Here is a 27,734-nt window from a genome sequence, read left to right on the forward strand (position 1 = left end):
ATAGCCCACCACAACCATGCCCAGCCAAGGCATCACTCAAGTCCAAAAGCAAGGGGCAGACATTGGCACCAGTGAAAACATTCAGAGAACAGGACACTCATGAGACCACTAAGAGAAAAAAAAAAAAAAAAACCACAGGAATCCAGCCAGTTAAGAGATGAACCAAAATAAAAGATTCTGCATTGAGAGAAACATACCTGAGTAGAAGCATGAAAGACATGTAAATGCAGAGCTGAGACAGTAACAGAAAACACCATTACAGGACAGAATGAGAATTACAATGTAAAATAATCTTGTAAGGTAAGAGGTTGGCGAAGCAGGAGAATAAGAAGGCTGTACCCAGGTCCTGTAGCATGGGGATGTCCAAGAACACAGTCAAACCCGAAGCACTGTGTCTCAAACACCACGATGCTAACCTTGTAATGCTTTAAAAAATCTCTTCCCTTGACCTCATGTGAATTTTTTAGAAAAAGAATCTTTCTTCTATTAAACACTTATTGGAAGTTTAATTTTGTTTTACTTCCATTTCTTTCCATTTATTGAAAATTGACTAAACCTAATACTTTTAATATAAACCAGAACTGGCAGACAAGTTACATTATATAAGAGCATTTCTACCCATCTTTGTAACTACCCTTGAGGATACTTTGGATGGTTAGGATTTGTGGCAACAGATATTTTCTTTTATTTGGAGTGGGCAGGGGTGGGGTGCCAGGGATCGGACTCAGGGGCGCTTGATCACTTAGCCACATCGCCAGCTCTAATTTATATTTTAATAAGAGACAGGGTCTCACTGGGTTGCTTAACACCTCGCCTTTGCCGGGGCTGGCACTGAACTCGGGATCCTCCTGTCTCAGCCTTCCAAGCCATTGGGATTACAGGTATGTCCCACCACACAGGGCTGGATATTTTCTTCTTTCCACTTTTCAATGTTGATATGTTTACATTGAGCATTCATTTTTTTTATCACTTTAGATAAAAATAAGATGATCTGTCCTAATTAAACACAGGGAGGTACTGGGAAATGAAATTGACCACGTTACATTATGTGCATGTATGAATATGCACATAATGTATGTCCCAATGAATCTCGGGTAAAATGAAACAGTTAAAATGGAACATGAATGGAAAAAAAATAAACAGACTGAAAAAGAAACAGGGAAAGGTGAACAATGATTAGGACTGGATAGAGGATGGCAATGAAAAATCTCTTCTTCCTATGCTCAGTATTTTTCCAGGGGAAATTTTGTTATAGACAGGAGGTGATATTGGAAGTTTATGGTACCAAATAAAGTAAGTTGATAAATAAATCAATAAAACCCTTTTTAAATTTATACAGATGGGTAAACACTTTAAAACTGGATAAAGGATCACAGATGATTTTTTTTCCCTATTTTTTACTCTCTGGAAGGTGAACACTTATTACAAGTGTAGGCAAAATGAAGACATGGTTTTGGGTTTATTTATAATAGAACAGGCTTCTTGGGCTGTGACAATTCCAGGAACATGACTAGATAACAGCTAATGCCGGAAAGGAACAGGACCGTCAGGTGCAGTAGGAGGGAATTTTAAACTTCCTCAGCACCCTGCAGCCCAGTGATGCAGTCTTTGGTACAGATGTGCAACATGGGGAGGAGACTGCCCAAGTCGGACACAGCCCTTGGACTTTGCTTCCGGCTATTACCACACATGCACACACCTGGGAAAACCCCTGTTAATCAGACACCAAGACAGTAAAGGAAATGGCCACTTCATACCCAACAACACGTGAGTGCGTGAAACACACCCCTCAGATGCCTGGCTCACTCATGCTCACAGCTTAGTGTGCTTCTGATCACTAAGAAAGAGACAGACACGTGGAGGAGAGCACAGAGCTCCTGAAAGTAGGTGAGGATCCCCGGGCAGGCTCACCAACAAGCAGATGCTCCGCATGCTCAGACCTTAGGGTCTGGAACAATCCAACGGGAACAAGACTCACCAGTGGCTATGGCCCAGTGAACATTGCATCCATCCAGGAACTCTGCATGTGCTATGGGAGAGCACACCTGTGAGCCGGGAACTTGAAGCAGAACTCGAAAGGGAGCGACCTCAGTGTTGGAATCCAGTACTGCCTCCAGAGCACCCACTGGGCCACCTGCAAGGCAAAAGAGAAGCAAACACACCTGTGAGCTCAGGGACATGCAGACCCGCAGCCAGTGTGCAGCTGCTACTCCCACATACGCAGGCAGCATGGTCACTGGTGAGAGCCCAGGCACAGCTCCAACACCCCGCACAGTCAGAGCTCCATGGGACCCAGAGCTCTAGCTTCCTCACACCCATTTCCCCAGCATCTGCTGTTGGAGTCAGACTGCCCAATTGGAACCCCAGCTCTACCACTTTCAAGCTCTGTGGCCTTAGGAAAGTTACCTGATTTCTCTGTGCCCGGGTCTCTTTGGAAGATAAAGCAACCACAATATGCTTCCAAGGGTAATTATGGAAATTAAGTCATCATTCAAAGTACCTAGACTATTGCCAGGCCCTTCAAGCACCAGGTAAGTGTTGCCCATTAGGATCCTCATGACATCCCCATCTCACATGGAAGAATAATCCCTTTCTACTCCAGAAAGGTACCCTGAGAAATATGACAACACATCCAAGACCCCGCAGGACAGAAGGCACAAGTAGCAGGTGAAGGACTGGCACTCTGCTGTGATGAATGGCATCCTGAATCAATGGCAGGTGAACAAACCCACTCCCTCCTCCCTGGAGGAGCTGAAGCCCTCCACCTTCCTTTGCCCATGCTCCTTCACTACTAGGCCCCGAGAGGGCCCTGAGTGGCCTGAGGAGTTAATTTTGGTTTAAGACCCCCAATGTTAAAGGAAGTTGAATCATTATGGATTATGTCACCGACCTGCTACCCCATCACCCCAGAGTGTGCAGCATGTTTCACACCAGCAGAGATGTGTGCCGACACAACAGCACAACCCACAATTCAAAAAGTTAATGCTGGGACATTCCTACCCTCTGCTCCTCAGATCCTGCCAGTTTCCAAGTGCCTCACAAACCCGTCCTAAGGGGAACAAACACACTGTGACTTGGAAATGCATGGGATGTATCCACTTGTTCCTCCCGCCTTGGCCACAAGGCACACTGTGTCACTGGACAGCCATCATGATCCCAGGCTGGCTGGGGCCTCCAGCTCTCTGCAGCTGCCCCACATCAGAGAGGACCAGGGCATACCCCCAGGAAAAGATCCAAATTCAAAACTGCATGGACGAGGCCTGGGTCTGGGGCTCAGTGGCAGAGTGCTTGCCTGTCATGTGGGAGGCACTGGGTTCCAACCTCAGCGTTCATAAAAATAAAAAAATAAAATAAACTTCTATTAACATCTAAAAAATTATTAAAAATAAAAACTGCTTGTACAGTTTCTACTGAACACATGTCGCTTGTACACCATTGTAGAGTTAAAGACTCTAAGTCCAGCCAACAGGAGTTGAGAACTGCCTGTCTTGTGACTCTACAACATTGGACATGTTCAGAATCACCCACTGCCTTGAGCCCTCACATCTCTCAAGATATCTTTGACTTCCATGAGCTTGATGGTTTCAAAGATTAGTGGCCAGTTCTTCAGCAGCAAATCCCAGTTTTGGCTTGCTTGATACTGATTAGATTCAGGTTAAACTCTCTGGCCAGCCTCACAGAAGGAACGCTATGCATCACATCCTCTCAGGTGGACACAATTTCAACTTGTTCCACTTCTGGTGATGTTCACTTGGTCTCTTAAGTTAGTGGCTGCTTGGGCACTTATTCCTTAAACTTATTCCTTTTTCCCTTCTAACTCACAACCCTCCTACAGAGAAACGATGAAGTTATGTAAATTTACCATTCCTCAAACTTTCAATTTATTCACTTTTATCAGTTTGGTTTCATCTTTCCTGCTTTTATTCAAAGTAGCAATAACTCATTACTATTATTTATTTGGATGTTTTAATTGTCCCAGGTTTGGCAGGTAAGAATCCCTTCAAGCTGGGTTCTGTGTCCTCTGGACATATACTTCTGGTTTTTCAGTCTCTGCCATAATGAAATATTCCAACATTGCTTGTACTTTCCCTGCTCCAGCCCTGAAATTGGACATTTTTCCCAGAAATTCTATTTCCTTTCATGAGAATTGCTACACAAAAGTCACCTAGCATTCCAGTGGTTTGGGAGGCTGAGGCAGGAGGACTGTGAGTTCAAAGGCAGCCTCAGCAACATATGGAGGTCCTAAGCAACTTAGCACAACAGTGGCTCAAAATAAAAGAAATAAAAAGGGCAGGGGATGTGGATCAGTGGTTACATGGCCCTAGGTTCAATCTCTGCTACAAAATAAAATATAAAGGAGGTATGTGAGAGCTCATTGCTAACGGGGTAACCCCAGGACCTCTCTGGAAAGAGCTAGGTCTGTGTGTGTACATATGATTCATGTATTTACACACAGGCATACACATCTCTAATGAAACGACATCGTCTGTGTGTATGTATATATAGTCTACATACAGAAAAACTGAGTTCACAATGATGCATCCTGTGATCCACTCCCTGTGTTCATTCTTTCTTTCCATGTTCACAACTCTGTTTTGCAACAGAGAAACCCAGCCTCCACCACCCTTGATATATTTACTTGCTGATCAACCCTCTCTTGCTGCCAACCTCCACACCCAAGAGACACCCTCCTCACCCTGTGCTCCATATTCCCAGATGACAGGCACCTACACCTCCCCCACCTGCCCTACGTGATGACTTTCCCCAGCAGAAGGAAGGAAGGACACATGGGTTTTTTATAGCAATTATTGCTTTGGCAAGTCCCGTCCCCTTCTGGTTATGTTACTGGATGTTGGGTGAATGGGGGGCAGGAAGGCTGTCTTGTCTCCTGGATGGAGAGCTGACACTTAATACACAACTCAACGGCAGCTTAAGGAGGCTCAATGGTAAGAAACAGGCTGGGGAAAGGGAGCTTAAAGCTCTGTTTTCAAAAGGCCGGTGAAATGCCACGTTTGTCTAGCAAACACAGAGGGATGCTGATGGAGACACTGAAGAAGCCCAGAAAGGAGCCCATCCCATAAGGTGCTTCTAAGACATCTGTGACCGAACCCATGCAGAGTTTGTAACAGCAGCCTGGGGGACTCTAGGTGACATGGAAAGAAGGGAGCAGGGAGGTTGTGCAGCACCTGGACAGCCAGAGGGGTGCCGGGTTTTGATGCACAGTGGAGATTTCTCTCACGTGCTTCTGAAAAGGTCAGGAGGTCTGTGTCAACCCAGCCCCTTCAAATGATGGGCAGGTGGGCAGGGCAGCAATCAAAAAGCCACAAGGGGACTTCCAGCTTCAGTTCCAGCATGCAAAGAGCTTGGGAAGCATCCCTCCCATAAATACAAGCAGAGGCCAAGCAGACTGGAAATCAGAAGCTTTTCTTGGATTCATTGAAAAACTGAGGTCACGGGTCAAACCATAACCCCTGAAGCTAAAGTGGCACAGTGGAATTCCCAGGGACACAGCTGGGACCTGCTCCCCAGTGTTGAGGTCATGAATTGGAGGACACTTCAGTAGTGAGTCTGACAAACTGCAGGTGGCTGAGTGTGAACAAGAATAAGAAACTCCTGGTGCTGCGGTCTTAAGGGACCCCAAGGCAGCACAGGTGTTCTCACCAGAACCCCACCAGTTCCCACTGAAAGACCCCAGGGAGACCTGCCCAGCTCTCTGAACAAGGGAAGAATAAGGCCATGCGGCATCCTCAGGCTCCACCCCAGCTGAGGAAAGGCCTTCTCTGGCTCCTGAGTCTCTTCCAGTTTTTCTCTCACCAAGGGGCAGGAGGAAGTGACTAGGAATCACATGGCAAGGTCACAGGTCAGGGTCACAGGTCCACTGATGACTGAGATTGACTGATGATTCTAGGACCCTCCCCCTTGCCAACAGGAAAAGCTCCAGGATAAATGAGAGCACATGACAGCTCAAAGAGCAGACTGGGAAGTTCTGAACCCAGGGACAGAGGGGAGACCCAACCAGGGACATGGAGGAATGTGTGGCCTCTGGTACCTGCAGCTTCAGTAACTGCAAAGAGCCAAGTCCCAGTCAGAATAGCAAAACTCACACTGAAGATGATTTCCTCAGTCATTATTACTTATATACATGTATACATAAGTTCTTTATTATGTGTGTGTAAAAACATGTCAGTATGCAAGTAAAAACAGATTATTAAAAGATAAAGCATGCATCAGAATGACACACAGATATGACAGATCTTGGTACTTTGAGAGAATTTTTAAAATAATTGTGATTTATAGGTGAAGGGCTCTAAAGAAAAGGTACAGAGTATGGAAGACTAGGTCATGAAAGCAGACAGATGGAAACTCTAAGAAATGAAAAACAAAATAAATAGAAATAAACAAAAATGAAGATTGCCCTTGATGTCTCATCAGTAGATGGGACAGTCAAGAAAACAATCAGTGAACTTGAAAACAGATCAACAGAAATTCCCACTGAAAAGTCAAAAGAGAGAGACAGGGACACAGGAAGTACAGAATATCTGAGTGCTGTGGATAATTCCCAAAAGAATAAGAACCCCAAACTGGAAAAACAGGAGAAGAGGAAATCAATCATGTGAAGCAATAATGACCAAAATTTTCCAAAATTAATGACACACCCCAGATCATAGATCCAAGAAGTACAGAGAACACCACACAGAAAATTATAAAAAAACAGGGAAAATATTTACAAATCTACACTGAGGTATATCATATTCAAATTGCAGAAACCAAAAAGAAAATCTTTAAGGAAGCTGGGGTGTGAAGTAGACAACCTAGGAAGAACACCATAATTACAGCAGACTTCTCCAAGCATGAGCTCAAGGGAATTGAAACCAGTAAGTCTATGTGCAGTGAGGCCTTTTTTTTTATTTTTTTTAATTGGATACTTGGCATTGAATCCAGGGGTGCTCTACCAGTGAGCCACACCCCCGGTTTTTTTTGTTCATTTTGAGACAGGGATTCAATAAATTGCAGAGGCTGGCCTCAAACTTGTGATTCTCCTGCCTCAGTCACTCAAATTGGTAGGATTACTAGCATGGACTACTGGCCAGGCTGGGTCCAGTGAAATTATCCTTCATAACTGAAAAACAAAGATTTTCTTGAACAAGATAGGAAATTCAATTACAGCAGACCCAACCATCAAATTGTTCAGAGAGAAAAAAAAACACATAGGTCAGGTAGCTCTGAGCTATATAAAGAAGAGAAATGTGTCTGAAAAGAAATAAATGAGGATAAATTAAATTTCTTCTTTTTCCTAATCCTAAGTAATCTAAAAGAAATGTTTAAAGGGTTAACAAAACATTTATTGAGTGATTACTGTATGTAAATAAGTGAAATGAATGACAACAATGTCATAAAAGATGAGAGAGGATCTGGGAATACTATCATCTCTGCATCTCAGCCATGCATGGTGTTGTACACCTATAATCCCAGTGGCTCAGGAGGCTGAGGCAAGAGGATCACAAGTTTAAGGCCAGCCTCAGCAACTCAGACCTTGTCTCAAACCAAAACTAAAAATGGACTGGAGATATGGCTCAGTGCTTAAAATGTCCCTGGGTTCAATCTTCAGTACTAGAAAAAAAAAAATACATTTCATGTGAAACACCATAATATTTAAAGGTAGACATAGACTAATCTGGAAATTATGTTCCAAACAAGAAATATATACTACAAATTCTTTTCAAGCTATTTTTGCAAGAAAATAGATAAACCAATGGAATCACAAAGTATTCGATTGGTAAAGAAGTCAGGAAAAGTGGTTCAAAAGAAAAAGAACAGAGCAACAAAAAGAAAACAGTTACAAACATGGTAGAGATTCATCTAACAATCACTTTACATATGCATGGTCTAAATACAACAACCAAAAATGCCCAGTGATTTTCAGAGTAGACTCAAAAAAAAAAAAAGAAAAGAAAAAAAAAGGGAAGAAAAGAAAGCAGAGGCTCACAAGAAACCCATCCTCAGACACATAAAGTAAAAAAAACAGGGGAGGTGCTAGGGATGTAGCTCAGTGGCAGAGTGCTTGCCTAGTATGCCCAACTCCCTGACTTCAATTGTTCACGCCACAAAAAATTCCACCAGCAAACAAGATCCACCAACATATAAAATAAATTATATCTCATGACCAAGTGGGACTTGCTCCAAGTATGCAACAATGGTCCACCATTCGAAAATTCATCAATATAGAAGTAGGGGGGGGGAAATCACAAATTTTTTTCCAATTGATACACAAAGCATTTGACAAAAATGGAACACCCATTCATGATTAAAGGAAAAAAAAACAGCAAACGAGGAATCAAGAACTTGTCTACCTTGATAATATCATTTACCTAGTCCCCCCAAAACCCTACAATTAACATCATACTAATGTAGAAACTCAAAACTTTCCTCATAACCAGGAACAAGGTAAAGACAACTTCTCCTATCACTCCTATTCAACATCACACTGAAAGATCCAGCTAATATGCTAAGACAAAAAGAGGAAACAGAAGGTATACAGACAGAGAAGAGAAATAAAACTCTGTTCAAAGATGACATGCTTTTCTTTAGAAAAATAAAGGAAAGAATCAAGAAAAACTTCAGGAACTAAGAAGCACAGCAGAGCTGCAGGGCAGAAGGGTAACATGACAACTGCTTTCCAACACTCCAGCAAAGGCTGGCTGTAACTGGGGCAGGGGGAGTAGACACCATTGACAAGTAAGAAATACTTTTGTCAGGCACAGCCTAAGTGAATATGCACAGGATGTATACGCATAAATCTACATGACTGAGGAAAGACATCTCTCTGATAAGCGGATGATGATACATAATGGGGGGTCGGAGGGGAGCAAGAATGGAGGAAGGAGGGACTCTATAGAGGGAAAAGAGGGGTGGGAGGGGTGGGAGGGAAGGAAAAAAATAACAGAATGTATCAAACACCAAAAAAAAAAAAGAAAAGAAAAGAAAAACTACAAACTTTGCTCAGATTTCAGTTGAGACTGCTCTAACACCTTTATAATACTGAAACTTTTGATCCAAAAATATATTGTATATCACCATTTATGTGTTCTTTAATTTTTGTCAAAAGCTCAATTTTTTTTTCTCTGTAGGGCTTTGATTAATTTTCTGATAGTATTATTTTTTATATAAACAATTTGCATGTTGCTATAAAATACAATTTTAAAAACTTTAAACTTCTACATCTTTTTGCTGGAATGTAGAAACAGCACTGTTTTTTTATATAAACTTGTATTCAGCAAATGTGTTATTTTTAGAATTATGAATGTTTATTGTAATAATTTATGGGTTATCTTGAATTTTCTACATACAGAAACACAATAAAAGTTTTATATTTTCCTTTAAAAAAAAAGAAGATCGAAATAGAGATACTTCATATTCATAGGTTGGAAGAGTCAATACTGTTCAGATGTCAGATGTCAGTTTGTCAGTTCCTCCCAACTTGACTTATGGCTTCAATGCAAACCCAATAAAAATGCCATCGTGCTATTTTGGAAGTACTGACAACTAACAAAAAAGTTTATGGAAAAAAAAAAAAGAGAGAGAGAAAGAGAGAGAGACCTAGAAAAAGGCACCACAATACTTAAGAAAAACAGTTGGAGGAACACTGCATGTTCTCAAGGTTTACTATGAAGCCATGGTCATCAAGACAGTGTGCTGCCAGCAGTAGAATCAACACAGGTCAGTGGACCAGCGCAGAGCCCAGAGGCAGACTGCCAGAGCAGACAGTCTTTAACGCAGGAACAAAGGCGCATCAATGGGGAAGGATAAGATTCAAGAAATGTTGCTGAACACCAACATGCAAAAGCCAAACAATGAACCTAGACGCAGTCTTTACCAGACGTGCCCGAGAAATGCAGAAGAAAGCAAAATGAATCCGAGGCAGGGCCATCCTGACCCCGTGTCTCACAAGAAATCGCCACCTGCCACTCAGCCCGGGGCTGGGAGCTGAGGCCGGCCACCCCCGCGAGCCCCTTATGGCTGAGGCCGCCGTCGCCCTCGCCGTTCTCACCCCGCCGCCCTAGGATGAAGGAGCCGCTCGCTGCTCCTCTGGGCCACCCAGAGCTTCAGGGCGTCCTTCAGCAGCACCTCATCGGGCTCGTTTCCCTTTCTTCTGGAGGGACCGCTTCACGTCGCCGGGGCCAAGGCCGCACGTGGCTCAGGAGGAGGCGGCGGCAGCGGCTGCGCGGGAAACGCAGACCGGAGGTGCCCAGCGCTCGCACTTCCGCAAGCGCAGCAGGAGGGAGCGCTCCGGCGAAACCCCGCGGCAGGCCCGCCAGGCCGCCCAGTCTGCAACCCCCCGGAACCCCTCTCAGCCCCGCAGGTTGCAGAGGCGCCTCTCGGTTTCCGGGTCCCAACCCCGGGCTGGGCGCGGCGGGAAGCGAGACCCCAGGCCCGCCTCACCACCCCCACCCCGCCTTACCGGTGAGGTGACCGATCCCTTCGCCGTGCCCGCAGCGCCGCTGTGCCAAGAAGTACCCGCTGCTCCTCTGGGCCACCCAGGGTTCTTCACCAGCACCTCCTCGGGCTTGAGCCACATCCCAGCGATCCGGCCGCGCTGGGGGGAGCCGCTTCATATCACCAGGCCACCAGCAGCACCGGGCCCAGTTCGCTTGGGAGGAGGCGGCGGCAGCCTTAGCGCGGGAACCGCACACCCGCAGGTGCCCAGCGCTAGCAATTCCCAGAGCGCAGTAGGAGGAGCTCGTCCCGTGTACCCCCCGCGGCCGGCGGCGCCGCCCGCCTCCGTCCCGCCCAACCTCGCGCGGCCCCGCCCCCAGGCCGCCCCCACCCGCCGGCTCCGGTGGCACCTCCGGGTTTCCGCGTCCCAGTCGCCAGACTCCAGGGTTCCCGAGTGGAGGGGAGGAGGTCTGATCCGCTGCCAGGTCCCCTCCCTCCAGTCCCCGCACAGATCGCGGGAGCGGCTGGGCAGCGGCACGGCTCCAACCCCCAGGTGGCCCATTCCTGTGAAAGAGCTCAGGGTGGCCGGGAGCCGCCCCACATGCCTCATTCCAAGATGGTGGAGGAAGGACCTGGGGAAGAGATGTCTTGCTCTCCAAGCTGCGGGTTGCCCAGCCCAGAGCGCTTTATCTCAGGAAGGACAGAATGCACCAATGCAAACCAGTAAAGCAAGTGTGTTTGTGTTTTAAATAACATTTTGGAGATCTCCCAAAAACAGCATGAAAAACAAAACGATTATGTTTGGACTTTTTAGCACACTTTCTTAAAGTTTTTTAAATTACCACATCATACTTGTCCATATTTATGACACTCCATGTATACGCTGGGTAAGGATCCTATCAGGATAACTGGCATATCCATCACAGGATTATCATTTCTTTTGAAGGCACATTTGTGAAACTCTCACGAGGGAACTGACTGAGCTGCAGGAAAGCCAGAGGTTGGGGAACCTGATGCATGTGTCAGACCAAACTCAACACCAGACATCCTAAGGTAGGATATTAGAGTCACCGTTAGGGGTTCCATATTCTGAAATGGTCATTTGTTCTAGAGAATGTGGGAAGGCTGGAATTAGGGCGTGAGGTGATAATAGTGAAAAGCTGGAGGGCATGTGGAGGTAGGTTTAAAACTGAGTATTTCCACGATTAAGAATGAAAATTATAGAACACTGAAAAGAGGAATTGAAGAGGACCTCAGAAGATGGAAAGGCCTCTCCCATGTTCGTGGTAGACAATATTATTAAAATGGTCCCATTACCAAAAGCAATCTACAGATTGAAAGCAATCCCCATCAAAATACCAATGGCATTCTTCACAGAAGTAGGAGAAGCAGTCCTAAAATTCATAGGAAAGAATAAAAGATTCAGAATATCCAAAGCAATACTGAGTAATAAAAGTGATGCTGAAGGCATCACAATATTCTTTCTTAGTACACTTCAGAGCTACAGGAACAAAAAGAACATGGTAATGGCTTCAAAACATGAAGAACAATGGAGCAGAATAGAAGATACAGAAACCAATTCAAGTAGATACAGTCATCTGTTCCTTCACAAAGTTGCCAAAAACATTGAAGAAAAGACAACCTTTTAAAATAATGGTGCCGGGAAAACTGGATGTCCACATGTAGAAGAATGAAACTAGGTCCCTGTCACTTGCGCTGCACCAATCAACTCAAAGTGGATCAAAGACTTAGGAATTAGACCAGAGCCAGTGCAACTGCTAGGAGAAATAGTGTCCACACCCATCATATCTGCTCAGGCACTGACTTCCTTAATAAGACTCCTAAACTCAAGAAAGAAGACCAAGAATCAATAAGTGGGATAACCTCAAATGAAAAAGCTTCTGCACAGCAAAGGAAACAAGCAGGAAGAGATAGCCTACAGAATGGCAAAAAAAAAAAAAAATCTTTGCCACCTACTCTTCTCACAGGAAATTTATATACAAAAATACATAAAGAACTAAAAAAAAACACCAAAAAACATAAGTGCTTTTAATAAATGAGTAAAAGAGCTAAATAGACATTTCTCAAAGAAGAAATATAAAGGGCCAACAAATATATGAAAAAATGTTCAACATCCCCAGCAATCAGGGAAATGCCAAGTGAGATTCCATCTCACTCCAGTCAGAATAGAAATCAAGAATACACATAATAGTAAATGCTGGCAAGGAGGTGAGTGGGAAAGGTACATTCATTCATACATTGTTGGTGGCACTGCAATGTGACTTAATTAGGACAGAACTTAAAAGTACTAGTGAAATCCTTACAGGACACCTGAGACCAAACAGAGCCCTTCACAAATGCCTAGAAACCTGTTTGCAGAGGATCCAAGATGATCAGCTCAGAAATTCTGATCAATCAAGAGGCATGTCTCATGACTATAATCCCAGTGGTTTGGGAGGCTGAGGCAGGAGTATCACAAGTTCAAACACAGCCTTAGCAACTTAGCAAGGCCCCAAGCAACTCAGCAAGACTCTGTCTCAAAATTTAAGAAATGAAATGGGCTAGGGATGTGGCTCAGTGTTTGAGCACACCTGGTTCAATCTCTGGTACCAAAGAGGAAAAAAAGAAAAAGAAACCCTGATCAGATTCAGTAGAGGACCCTGTGGAAAGGAACTGTCAAGACCACTCACCCAGGCAGCAGGGAAGCCAGTGGACTAGGACTAACCAGCCACAGACAAGTTTCCTCTGGGCAGGAAAATAAACAGAGGAAGTCAGCTATAATCAGGGGCTTGGGGTATACCAGGGTATACAGAGTAGGGAGGCATGACAAGAAAATATGCCTTCCAGAAATATTCACTGGCACCTGCCACTTCTAATGTCCTTCTAGGCCCTGAAGTTGCAGAAATAAATGGGAGATGGGCCTGCCCTAAAGAACAGATAGGAAAACAGACACAGAAAAGGGTAGTAGAAATCAAAAGCCGTATCTACAGGGAGCAGTGAGAACACACAGTGTGACTAGCCAGTTCCAGGGGATGAGGAAGGAGAAATGATCATATCCTGAGCCACTTGGATCTTGCCTACATATGTGTATTGGGAAGCAGCTGAGGATAAGGGAGGGGATTGAATTCTAGAGTGTTCAAAAAAGGTGAAGTGTAACATTGGATTTAGCCATAGTTACAAACATGCATGCGCTCACCTGGGATCCATGATTTAATATATTACATAATGGAGTGGTGAAAATATTTTGGAAAATGTGGGACGAATATACTGTGAATATACTTAAAACCACTGAATCCTTAGTTGAGAGACCTTTATTTTTTTCATTTATTTACATGCAGTGCTAAGACTCGAACCCAGTGCTTCACACAGAGCACTCTGCCACTGAGCCTCGACCCCAGCCGCACACTGAACCCCTTTAAAAGGTACTTGGAAAAAGCAGATGGTTTTTGCCTGTAACCTTGGGTCCATATAAATATCCCTGATATGATTAGAAGATTAATATTCTTAAATGACTATAATTATATATGTAAAATTTATGTACAATATAAAAGAATCTTACATAAAAATGATTGTAAATTTATTCTAAAATCCATATTCATGCCTATATATCTGTTCTTTATATTCTCCTTTGAATTCATCTTAACATCTGACTGGTTTCCTTATCAATGAAGGAGTCGGAAAAAATCTCTCACCCATGTTCGTTTTGAATTTAATGACAGCCACGAGTTCAACCTTTAGAAAATCACACCTAAGCAGTTAGAAGGGGCACAGGGTTAGCAGGATGTTGAAATTATTTCATTGCAGTTGGCAGATGGAAAAAGCAGAGAGGTCAAAAGGAAAGGACCTTCAAAGATACTTTCCCCCTCCTACCCTGAACGCAAATGCTCCACTGAACATATACCCTGTGGCAAGAAAAGATGATAGTCCCTTAGCCTGGAGCCCTTGGTGAGGCACATCTGGAGAAGCAGGCTTGGTTAGGACACATCTGTCCCTGTGGCAATTTGAGAACAATCATAGGGGCAAGGGACACAGCAAGCTGAATTTAGGGTGATGAACAGAGATGATCACAAACCACCGTTCAAAACTTCACAACCATGGCACATGCTTGCAATCACATCTATTCAGGAGGCTGAAGCTGGAGTATCGTACATTCAAGGCCAGCCTCAGCAACTCAGTGAGACTATCTCAAAATAAAAGATAAAAAGTGTTGGGGAATTAGCCCAGTGGTAAAGAGCTGGTCTAAAATGTGCAAAGTCGTGGGCTCAATCCTCAGCCCACAGAAGAAAACCAAACAAAACAAGAGCTTCATAACCACCACGGTTTTCTGGGACCATGAACTGGGCTGGTGAGGACTAGCTGAAATGACCACGGGTTTGGTGAGAATCCTCAAAAATCTTTGCAGAGGATCTCAAAGGCTCCAAACACAAAGTAATGATAAAGAGATGGAAACAGTGCTCAGCATGGTGGCTCATGGCTATAATCACAGTGTGGAAGTATGTTCTTCCACACCCCCCACCCTATCTTTAAACAAACAGTAAGGTGAATGTTCACTTCACGGCAATGAAAGAAGTGCTGTTCAGGGACGCTCAGCTGCACAGCCAGGAGTCAGGAGCCATGGGGGCAGAGCCAGGAGCCAGAGGGAAGGCAGCAGGACTGGTGTTGGGCTGAGGCTTGGTCCCATCTCTACCCACAGCCTGGCCCTGGGGTGGCCGGCCTAGGCAGAGGGACTGGTGAGCGAGGAATCAGCGATTGGTAGGGGTATTGGCAACCACTAGTCCCTGGCAGTCTGAAGGTGCCACAGGATTCCTGTAACTGTAAGGAATCCCACAAACCTCGTGGCTTCAAATGACACAGGTATTACCCCACAGGTCTGGAGCTCAAGCACCTGAGGGGGCCTCCTGGGCCAGAGGGGAGCCTGGCAGACCCAGGTCATGGGGAGGCTCCATGGAGGAGTTGCAACACTTTTCTAGCTTCTTGAGCTGCAGGCTCCACCGCTCCTGGCCCTCCCTCCTTCTTCAGGGCCATAATGGAGTCGCTCATGTCCGCTTCTCCTGCCACACATGCTCTCTGCTCCCCTTCTGTTTCTATTCCACTTAGGAGGACCCTGGCCCAGCTGGGCCCTCCAGGTCATCAAAATCCTTAGTCACACCCCACCTGCAAAGTCTCTTCACCCATGTGCAGATGCATGTTTCAAGGTTCCAGGGACCGTGATTCGCCTACTCGAGTGGGATACCATTATTAAGAGTTAAGGAAAGCAATGTTTGGGGCCCAGAACAGCAGTGGTTTCTTGGGCCACATCCTGAGAAGCAACAAGCATGGGTCCTGAGTGCATAGACATCTCTGGAAAGCGGATACAGTGGACCAGTGGCTTCTGTGGTTCTAAGGACTGAAAGGTGGTAAATCCCCCAGGGACATAGGGACTGAGAAAAATAGACTAGTGATTTTATCTGTCATTATGGCAAGATTAAGGGGACTTGCTTTCTTATTTTCACTTACTAAAACCCCTGGGTGGTTAAAAAAAAAGTTTAATCATGTGACATTCTTATTGAAGAAGTCATTATTCATAGGCTGTTGTTTGATGATTTGTAAAGCAAAAGAAACCTCTTTTAATTTGAAAAGTAGAAATGTTTGTGGAAATCTGGTAATTAAAATTAAATGAACACTCTTACACACTATGCCTCATACAATAAAAAATAAAGCAGCAATTGGTTGTTTTGTGATTACATCTCTGCAGGGAAAGAGACAATTTTCATACCTGTATCAAGGTCTATAAATCATTTAGATTTTATCAGAAGGCTTGCAATTCTTATAAAATATTTAAACAGTCATAGGGTAAACTTGTGTTATGGTTTGGATGTGAGGCATCCCCAAAAGGACATATGTGAGACAATGCCAGAAGGTTTGCAGGAGAAATTATTGTTTTTTTTTTTCTGGTACTGGGGATTGAAACCCAGGGCCTCATGCTTATGAGGCAAGAACACTACCAACTGAGCTATATCTCCAGCCCCAAATTATTGGGTTTTAAGAGCCTTAACCAAGTTAGTGAATTAATCCCCTGATGGGGTTAACTGAGTGGTAGCTGAAGGCAGTTAGGTAGGGTGTGGCTGGAGGAGATAGGTGATCGGGGAGTACCTTTGAGGTATACATTCTGTATCTAGCCAGTGGAGTCTCTCTATGCTTTTCTGATCATCATGTGAGCTGCTTCCTTCTACCACACTCCTCCACCATGATGTGCAGCCTCACCTGGAGCCCAGAGGAATGGAGCCGACTATCTGTGGATGGAGACCCCTGAAACTGTGAGCCCCCCAAAAAGCTTTTCTTCTCTACAATTGTTCTTGTCAGGTCTTGTCGTCATAGCAGTGAAAAAGCTGACTAAAATAACTTAAATATTCCTAAAAACTTAATTTATATATTGAGAAAATTATCTGGTTAATCAAAGAATTTACCATAAACCTTAGTGTATAAACCCTTTTTCCTTTTAAAAAATTATGTAAGTGTAGCATGCTAAATCTAAACCTATTCTTTTTTAGATGAGTTGTGATTCTATTGTGATTAGGATCATGAATTCTGAGCAGATATATTTGTTTGTTATAGCTGTAGATGGTGGCAAGGGGAAAAACTGATCTGAACAGTTACCTTTTCATGGCATATTGTAAAAATTATTTATCATGAAATTTTTTGCTAAGTCCATTTCCTTAATATTTTAAATTGAACATCATTCAAAATATTCTTAATTATTTATGTAGTACTTTATAATCTTGCATTTGTTAACTTCCATGTCTTTTGTTATAATTAAAAAGATCTTTGAATTAGGTCTTTTTGATTAAATGTGAAAATAGAATCCATTTTGATATGATTTACAAGCATGGACTATATCTTAGTCTAATTAGAACCCCATTCTTGTGGATGTACACAATGGTGAGATTCGCTGTGGTGTATTTATATATGTATATAGGAAAATTTTGTCAGATTCATTCCACTGTCTTTCCTTTTCCAAACCCTCACTCCCTTCTCTCCTTGCTGAACTTCTATTCGTCCTATCCACTCCCCCATCTTATTGCTGGTTAGCTTCCACATATCAGAGAAAACATCCAACTTTTGGTTTTTTGAAATTGTCTTATTTCACTTAGTATAATGGTCTTCAGAATCATCCATTTACCAGTGAATTTCATAAAGTCATTCTTTATAGTTGAGTAATATTCCATTATTTATATAAACCACAGTTTCAGTATCCATTCATCTATTGAAGGACACCTAGGTTGGCTCCATAGCTTAGCTATTGTGAATTGAGCTGCTATAAACATTGATGTGGCTGCGTCACTGTAGTATGCTGATTTTAAGTCCTGTGGATATACACTGAAGAGTGGAATAGGTGGGTCATAGTGGTTCCATTCCTAGTATTTTAGGAATGTCCATATTGCTTTCTAGCGTGTTTGTGAAGCTAGAATTGGGGACAGGCAGTTAGTGTAGAAATAGAGGTTCAGGTCAAATGGAGAAAATGGAGGCCATGAAAGCCATCTGCTTCTGGAAGTTGGAAACTGCCTCTGGGAGAATGGATTGTCAAGGATCTCTGGAGCCCACTGATTACCAAATTTACTTGTTCTTGTCAGGGACTACAGGCAGGGAACTACTAATTAATGCCCTTGGGACTTTACCTGCCTGAATCACTTTGGCCCTCCCCCACCATCCACTGCTCACCTTTTTTGCTGTCACAGACATCTCCTGGGCCTAGTCACAGGCAGGAAAGAGACAGCCCTGTTCCTTGTAGTCTTGATAATTGCTTTTCTGATTGGAGTGAGATAAAATCTCAGGGTAGTCTAATTTTCATTTCTCTAATTGTTAAAGATGTTGAAAAGTTTTTTATATATTTGTTGACCATTTGTATTTCTTTTCTTGATAAGTGTCTGTTTATTTCCTTTGCCCATTTATTGATTAGCTCATTTTTTGTTTGTTTGCCTTTTTGGTGTTAAGCTTTTTGAGTTCTTTGTATATCCTGGAAATTTACACCTTATCTCAAGTGCAGGTGGCAAAGATTTTCTCTCATTCTCTAGGTTCTCTCTTCACTTTCCTGTTTCTTTTGCAGTGGAGAAGCTTTCTAATTTGGTGACGTTCCATCTATTGATTTTTTATTTTACTTCTTGTGCTTTAGGATCCTTGTTGAGAAAGTCAGTTTCTGTGCTGATATGTTAGAGTGTAGGGTTCACATTTTATTCTAGTATGAGCAGGATTTCTGATCTAATTCCTAGGTCATTCATCCACTTTGAGTTGAGTTTTGCATGAGACAGGGGTTAAATTTCACTCTACTGCATATGGATTTTCCAGTATTCCTAGCATCATGTGTTGAAGAGGTGTATGTTTTTGGCAACTTTGTCTAGTATGAGGTAACTTTATGTATGTGGGTTTATCTCTGTGTCTTCCATTCTGTTCCATTGGTCTTCATGCCTGTTTTGGTACCAATACAGTGCTATTTCTGTTACTGTCGCTCTGTAGTATAATTTAATGTCTGGTATTGCGATGCCTCCTGCTTCGCTTTCCTTGCTAAGGATTGCTTTTGCTATCCTGGTCATCTTATTTTTCCAAATGAATTCCATGATTGCCTTTTGTATTTCCATGAACAATGTCATTGGAATTTTGATGGGAATTACATTGAATCTGTATGGCTCTTTTGGTAGTATGGCCGTTTTGACAATATTAATTCTGCCTATCCAAGAACGTGGAGATCCTTGCAGCTTCCTCAATTCGTTTTTCTAGTGTTCTGTAGTTTACATTGTAGAGGACTTTTACCTCTTTTATTAGATTAATTCCCAAGTATTTTATTTTCTTTTTGACACCATCGTGAATGGGATTGTTTTCCTAATTTCTCTTTCAACTGATTCATCATTGGTGTTTAGGAATGTGGTTGGTTTATGTGTGTCAATTTCATATCCTGCTGCTTTGCAGAATTCATCCATGAGTTCTAGAAGTGTTTTGGTGGAGTATTTGGGGTCTTCTAAATATAGGATCATGTCGTTGGCAAACAGAGGTGGTTTGAGGTCTACTTTTCCTATATGTATCCTTTTAATTCCTTTCTTTTGCCTAATTCCTCTGGCTCCAGCTTCGAGGACTATGTTGAATAGAAGTAGTGTAAGTAGCATCCCCATCTTGCTCTTGTTTTTCAAGGGAATGCTTTAAGTTTTTCTCCTTTTTGAATGATGTTGGCCTTGGGTTTAACATATATAGCTTTTACTATGTTGATGTATATTCCTTCTATACCTCCTTTTTCTAGTGTTTTAAAAACATAAATGGATGCTCTATTTTGTCAAATGCTTTTTTCTGCATGAATTAAGACAATCATGTGATTCTCATCTTTAGGTCTTTTGAAGTGGTGAATTGTTTATTGATTTCCATGTGTTGAACTAACCTTTTCTCCCCAGGATGAAACCTACTTGGTTATTTTTTTTTTTTTTTTTTTTTTTTACTTCTTTTATTGAACACGCTCCATGAAATTAATTTTCCTCTAAGTACTGTGTCCTGGAGATTTTGATATGATATTTCTTTGTTCTCATTTACCTCTAAGAATTTTTTATTTTCCTTCCTAATATCTTCTGTTATACATTCATCATATAATAGCATATTGTTTAATCTCCAGGTATTGGAGTAGTTTCTGTTTTTTACTCTTTCATTTATTTCTAATTTCAATCCATTATGATCTGATAGAATAGAAGGTATTGTCTCTATCTTCTTGTATTTGCTAACATTAGCTTTGTGACATAATATATGGCCTATTGTAGAGAAGGATCCATGTGCTGCTGAGAAGAAAGTGTATTCACTCTTGGTTGGATGGTATATTCTATAAATGTCCCAAATTGGTTATTGTGCACTATTTTTCTAATGTGCTTTTGTTTATGATTTGCCATAATTTTATTAAGAATTTTTGCACCTGTGTTCCTCGAGGATATTAGTCTGAAGTTTTTTTTCCTTGATGTGTCTTTGTTGGGTTTTGATTTCAGAGTTATACTTGTTTTTTAGAATGAGTTTGGAAGAGTTCCCTCCTTTAGTAGTTGTTGGAATAATTTGTGGAGGATTGATATTAATTCTTTAAAGTTCTCATAGAACTCTGCTGCAAATTCATCCAATCCTGGGCTTCTTTGTTGTAAGACTTTCATCACCTGAAATGGATCTGTTTTTCTATATCCTCCCGGTTCCCTTTAGGTAGATCATATCCCTGTAGAAATTTGTCAATGTCCTCAAGATTTTCTAGCGTATTAGACTATGAGTTTTCAAAATAGTTTTATTTATCCTCTGTATTTCAGTGGTGTCTGTGATGATATTTTCTTTTTCATCACAGATTTTAATAATTTGAGTTTTTTCTTTCTTTGGTTAGCTTGTCTAGGGGATTGTCAATTTTGATAATTCTTTCTAAGAACCAATATTTTGTTTCATTGCTTTTTTTGAATTGTTTTCTTTATCTCAATTCCATTGATTTTAGCTCTGATTTTAATTATTTTCTGTCTTCTATTGTTTTGGTGTTGATTTGTTCTTCTTTTCAAGATCCTTAAGATGTTATGTTAGATTATTTATTTGGTATCTTTCTATACTTTTAATGTATGACCTCAACACTGTGAACTTTCTTCTTAGAACCACTTTTATAGTGTCCCAGAGATTTTGATATGTTATATCACTATTTTAATTTACCTATATGTATTTTTTTTTATTTTACCCCTGATTTCTTCTGCTACCCAGTCATCATTCAGTGGTATATCATTTAATCTCCAGGTGTTAATTTCTATTTTTATCTTATCATTGATTTCTAATTTAAAATTCCATAATGACCTGAGAGAATTCAGGGAATTACCTCTATTTTTGTTTTTTTAGAAGTCAATAATTGTGTTCTTTTTTTAACCTATATTTATTTATTTTTATGTGGTGCCAAGGATAAAACCCAGTGTCCCACATGTGCTAGGCAAGCAGCTCTACCACTGAGCCACAACCACAGCCCACCTCTATTTTATTGAATTTGCTAAAAGTTGTTCTGTGATCTATATTAGAAAATGTTTCGTGAGAAAGTGTATTCATTTATTGATAGATGGAATATTCTATATGTGTCTGTTAAATCTCAATTATTAATTGTATTTTAAAAATCTATAGCTTCTTTAATTTTTGTTTAGAACGTCTATTTACTGATGATAGAGGCATATTAAAGTCACTCAGTTATTGTGTTGTGATGCATTTGATTCTTGATATTGAGAAGCATTTGTTTGATGTCCATAAATATTTATGATTGTTATTTCTTCTTGTTGTATGCGTCTCTTTAGAAGTGTGAAATGAACTTCTTTTTCTCTTCTGTTTAACTTTGGGTTGGAGTCTACCTTATCTGATATGAGACTAGAAAACCCTGCTTGTTGCAACATCTATGTAAATTATACATTTTTTTTTTCATCTATTTACCTTCTGTCTATGGAGCTGTTTGCCTATGAGGTCAGTGACTTATAGACAACATACTGTTGGGTTTGTTTTTTAATCCAATCTGCCAGTCCATATCTTTTGATCGATGAGTTTATACCATTTATATTCAATACTATTTTTGCAAGATGATTTTTATTTCATGTCACCTTTATGTATTTCTAATTTTTAAGTTGAATTAGATTTTCCTTTCATTGACTCCTCTTCTAGTATAATTCCTCCCTCTGCTTGTTTTCATTTTTATTCTCCATTTCTTCTTCATGAAATATTTTATTGAGTGTTTTTTAGTGCAGGCTTTATAGTTGTAAATTCTTTTAATTTTTGTTTATCTTGCAAGGTTTTTTACTTCATCTTCAATTCTGAAGCTTAATTTTGTTGGGTATAGTATTCTTGGTTTGGAGCCATTTTCCTTCAGAGCTTGGTATATATTATCCCAATACCTCCTAGCTTTTAGGGTCTGACTTGAGAAACTGGCTGAGATCCAGGTTGATAAACCTCTGTATGTGATCAGTCCTTTTCCTCCAGCAGCTTTGAAAACCCTATCCTTACTCTGTGTGTTAGACATTTTAAAAATAATGTGGCTTGAGATTGGTCTGCTGTAATTTTGTATATTTGGAGTTCTATGTGCCTCCTGTATTTGATTTTCCATTCATTCTTAAGGAAAGCTTGGGAAATTTTCTGATATTCTTTCATTTAAAAGTTGTGTATTTGTTTGGTTTTTACTTCAGAGACTTCATCTATCCTGATAAATCTTAGATTTGAACTTTTAATGTTATCCCATTTTTTTGAAAATTCTATTCATGATCTCTTAACCCCTTTTCTCCATGATCAACTGTGTTTTCAAAATTATGTGCTTTGTCTTTGTTGCTTGAAACTCTGTGTTCCAGGTGGTGTAATCTATTGGTGATGCTTTCCATTGAATTTTTAATTTGGTTTATTGATTCTTTCATTTCAAAGATTTCCATTTTATTCTCCTTCAGAGTCTCTGTCTCCTTACTGAAATAATCTTTCACTCCTTGTATTTTCTCTCTTGATTCCATTCCCTACATCATCTGTTGTTGAGGCATTCTGAGATGTTTGGGATGGTTTGTTCTCTGGATTTTTCATTTTGTGTGTCTGTGTCTACCCATCTATCCAAATGGATTACAAGCAGCAGAGTTTCTTCCCTGTGAATTTGTAGTGACCCTATAGGTTTCCAGTACCTTAAAGATTAGGGGAACCAAATGACAGCAACAACCTGTGCAAATAATCCATAGCATTAAGTTAAATACTTGTTTTCTATTATTACACCTAAAGTGTTAGTTGGCAAAATAAACAGAAATGGTAGGATCAGCAATTTCCATCAGTAAAAACAGTAAGTAATCATGTATTATGTCTTGCATAAAAAGCAAACAACAGTTATTATCTATGATTTCTGTAGCAAAAATAATTGCTACAGAATTAGTGGTGGGGGCTGGCACTATATAAACCAATTAATGCTATGTTAAGGATAGAGTTAATTAAGAGCAAAGAAGAAGGTATAGGTGGGTATAAAAGAGTTTGCAATTTCAAAAAGTGAACAGGGAAGATGCAGAAGAGATGTAGAATGTGATGGTTATGGCTGAGGAGAAAAAACAGAAGCAAATAATTAGCAAGAGAAGAGAAAGAGAAACAAGGGCAACAGAATAGTGAAAACAAATACAAAACAGACCCAAACTGTAAAAAATGTAAATCAAAACCCTAACCCTCAGAAAACAGCAAGCAAAAATAACTCCCTTCAAAAAGTACTTGAAATGAGAAAACAGAAATAAGTATGCGTGTGTATAATTGCCCACGAATCACTCATCACACACTTGTAAAAAAAAAAAAAAAGAAAAAGAAAGAAAGAAAAGGCAAGTCTTGGAAAATGCAACAATGGTTTCCATTGCGGTGGAGAAAACAGTCAATGAGAATATATGCTCACCATCTGTGCCCAGCTGTCTTTCTCTTGGTTTCTTCCTGAGGTATGCACTAAGCACAAGATAGGACTTGGGCTGTCAGACCCTTCCTTTCTGTGTGTTTTGCTCACTGAAATGGCAGGTGGAATTCAAAAATTCTCAGCTTCCCTTCTGGGAAGTACAAGGTGAGGGGGGATGGGAAGTACTGTCAGCTCTACTCCAGGGTGAAGTCGCTCCTGGGTTGTGTGAGATACATTCCTGTAGCTGGAACACTCGAGGGCGGGACTTAGGTTTAGTGAGACCCAGTTGCTTTAGTGCTTGGTGAGTAGTCTGGAGATATTCAATCAATGCCTCTCTGTGCTGGGAGGAGAGCCACCTCAGGAGTCTCCCCAGGATTCTCTACTCATGGGACAGAGGAGCCAATTCTTTGCAGCTTCTGCTGCTCATGGAGGACTTCCCTTCCCAGACTCCTGACTCAGTCCTGAGCATGCAGTCACAGCCCCCTATTCAAATTCCTTACCCACTTTGGCTGTCCTGTGAGCCCCTGACCTAAAGGGGGCTCTCCCAGGCTCCCTGACTTGTATTCTCCCAAGGAAAATACCCTCTGTGCCTGATTTTCTCTGGACCTGCTAGGCAAAGTCTGTGTCACACAGAAGGTGCCTGCCAGGACTGTGAATCAGCCAGCCTTGATCTCCTGGATCCTAGTTCTTGGTTACTGTATTTTTACCCTAGTGCAGTTGTCTCAAGATGGCTCCTGCTCTGCACTCTGGGGACAACTGTGAAACACAGAACATCTTTCCTGTACTGGTTCATTGTGCCAAGCAGCCTCTGGATCTGCCCAGGGCAGGCCGCCCTTACAATCTGAGAATTTTCCACACTAAGCCTATTCATAGTATTTCTCAACTTTATCCATCATTGTGTGCTTATGCCACTGCTCCTGCAAGCACCTTAGCTTTAATTTGTCCCTTTTCCATGTACCCAACTTTTCTAACTCTCTGAGGTACTCTGACTTTCCAATGTTGAGTTTTAGTAACCTACAACTCACCCACCTCACTGAGAATCAAACCCCATTGAGTGCTTGATCCTAGCAACTGAGAATGCAGAATCACTTTCCTGTGTCTTCCCTTCCTGCCTGAAGATCCTCTTTTCCGGAATTTTTCAGATAGAAGTTTTGCTTTGTTTTAGTGTTGAAGATCTACCCAGAGAGTTGCACAAGCTAAGCACACATGTGATCCCTGAACTGGACCCCAGCTTCAGACATGAATTTTTTGTGTGTGATTTGTACCTTCTTTGCTCTTTTGTTCCATGAGTGTATTATCTCCTTTGTAAAGCACTACTCCCATTTAAGTTTGCCTCTTTCTATTCTTAGTCTCCTCAAATCAAAGGAACTGTCATGCTGAGGATAAAGATCAACCTACCTCAATTGTAGCTTTCTATGTCTTTCTACACCTACATAATTGCTTTCCAATTTTGTTTTCTTAGACCTTAGGGTACATATCGTTTTAATATGAACCTATGGTATTTTCTTGATCATTGTGAATCATTTCAATTTGTTATTTTTTATTTAATTTGTAATTATTACATTTTCCAAATCAATTTGTTATTATTTTTGTTATTATTACATCTTTTCTAATATGATCTGATTCTCAACATTGCAATTTTTTATTCTACAGTGACTCCTGTATGGAAGAGAAGCTATTTAATCAATCAATAATTTTCTGAGCAGATATTTCTAATTTTAGTGAACTCTAATGAGCACATGACTTTTGCTACCCTCATATAACAAGTGACTATGTTTACACAATCATAATTTTTCTTTCAAATTGTATTCTTCTCTGTGAATTGAATAACCAAGCTACTGAGATATATCATTCTCTTAACGTAGAATTTTTGAAAATGTCTGCATGTATGTTAGGTGTAAAACATGTGAATTTAATTCACATTTTATTTTTCATTATTTCTACCTAATCTTCAATTATGCCCTAATATTTTGGGGTGCAAACATTAATGTGTTATTATTCTATGCCTCAGTGTAAAATGATATATGTCATTATAAACTCTTATCTGTGCTTTAATATCAAAATAAGGTAGAAAACAATTATAGTGACGATTCTTGATTAGCACAAATTCATTGCCCAACCTCATAATGAATGTTCTATAATAAGAGGCCAGTTAATCATGTCTTTAGGGACCCATGCTTTCCCATTCTGTGCCTGTATTTTCTATCTAGTGTTTTATTTTCCCTTGATCTCCCAATGCATGTGATCCTTAAATTTTTAGATTTTCAATTCCTAGATACTGACCTGTGTGTGACAGATATGAATCTAGATATTAACACATATCATGAAAATTTTCTTTTCTAAGTATTGGTAAAACATTGAGATGTAGGAAGAATTCATTCACTCCATCTGTGGGGGAAGCCTTCTGGTATACTGCAGGTAACAAAACAACAGGCTCCAACAACACAAAATAAAACAAAAGATTATTTATTGCATTGTATAGCTGAAAATGACAGAGGTGGATTTAGCTGTTGATGTGAAGTTGGGCTACAGATGCGGTGTCCACGCCCCTGTTCTTTCTTATTCTCTGACCCACGGTGTCGGCTTCATTCTCAGGGGCCACCATCTGCATTTCTGGCCCTCTAGGCTGTCCTGGTGTGTTGTGTAGCTGCAACTCAGCATATCTTGTGGTGAAGAGCAAGAGCCTCATCCTGTGTTCCATGTACACCTGCAGCTGTGCCTGTGCTTTCTGGCCTGAGCTGTGCCATGTGCTTACTCTAAACCATTTGCACTGGGTGGACAGGAAGGTGAACTCTGTTGATCATCACACACCAGTTGTGGCATATTCTGTTTGTGAAACTTTGTGTCTGAGAAAGAGAAAATAAATGTTCAAAGGTGGGTGAAGCAGTTGCTAATATCTAAGAAAAAGGAAACTGATACTGGGGAAGTAGTTTTTTTGGCAGCATTCATATTAAGAACTTAAAGGAAATGGAAGAACAAAAAGGCCAACTTCTTCATGACAAATTGTTCATTTCATATTTTTATTTCAGCTGTTACACAGGTTTTGATTGTATGGTTTTACATTGATGTAAGGATGGCTTGCAATTGCTGAGGAAAGGGTCTAGATCAATTCCAGTTGTGTCACTTTAGCATACAAAGGAATGAAAAGTAGCAAAGTGTATGAGCCAAATATGAACCTATTTGATTTTAGACTTGGAGATTTTTATTTTGTTCATTAGGTTTAGTCTGTTCTGAGAATGCCAAACTCAATAACTTGTTTTACTTTCTTTTGAATTGGGAAAATGTTTTATTGATGATTTTACCTACCAAGATACTGAGATGCCAGACTGACTGAAAAGCACCAACTATTGTATCATTTCAGTCTTCTCACATCAAAATTTAAGATCATTGGCATGAAACAAGTCATTTTAGGAAATAACCAAGTGTTTCTTTTACTTTCTTCAGCAGCATTTTCCACCCCAATTCAGCATGTGGAACAGGCACTGCTGATCACACGTGAGGGAGGGGACGCCTGCTAGGAAGCAAGTGTGCCGGGTGCCCACTGTGTGCTGCTCTGGATGCTTACACAACAGCAAGCAGATGGAGGGTCAGTTCCTGCTTCTGTATAGCATGATCCTGCTAAGGAGTGGACATAGTTTTAAAGTGTGAGACAGTAATGTGTGTCCTGTGGAGAAACAAAAAATGTGAGTAGGATAAGGACAGTCTGGAGGGCCAACATGGGGCCTGCCCCTGGTAGGCAGAGAACCATGTTGTTCCAGGATGGAATGGGTGGTCTGGGTGTGCTGCATTTAGCTCATGGAATTCTAACAGAGACTCATGAAACCATAAAGAACTTTCATGCATGTCTTGTTTCAGGCTAGCAAGGGCATTTGACATGAATAGTGTCCTCTTTGTATTTCATATAGGAATCATAAGAGGCTGG

The 27,734-nt window shown here is 41.1% G+C and overlaps 1 protein-coding gene across 1 annotated transcript in view; it reads right to left on the reverse strand.

The window, feature by feature from the left end:
* LOC306652383 (uncharacterized protein) overlaps positions 1-14,130 on the reverse strand; it is a gene marked incomplete at its 5' end in the record, with an annotated part of 29,571 nt that extends 15,441 nt beyond the window's left edge. The window contains 4 exons of the mRNA XM_079125308.1: positions 1,979-2,134; positions 10,460-11,118; positions 11,878-11,935; positions 14,127-14,130. Coding sequence (XP_078981434.1) covers positions 1,979-2,134; positions 10,460-11,118; positions 11,878-11,935; positions 14,127-14,130 — 877 coding nt within the window. The remainder of the gene's footprint in view (positions 1-1,978; positions 2,135-10,459; positions 11,119-11,877; positions 11,936-14,126) is intronic.
* Positions 14,131-27,734: the final 13,604 nt, after the last annotated feature.

Source organism: Sciurus vulgaris (assembly GCF_902686455.1).
Source record: "Sciurus vulgaris genome assembly, contig: HiC_scaffold_181_arrow_ctg1, whole genome shotgun sequence".
In the NCBI taxonomy this organism is placed as follows: Eukaryota; Metazoa; Chordata; class Mammalia; order Rodentia; family Sciuridae; genus Sciurus; species Sciurus vulgaris.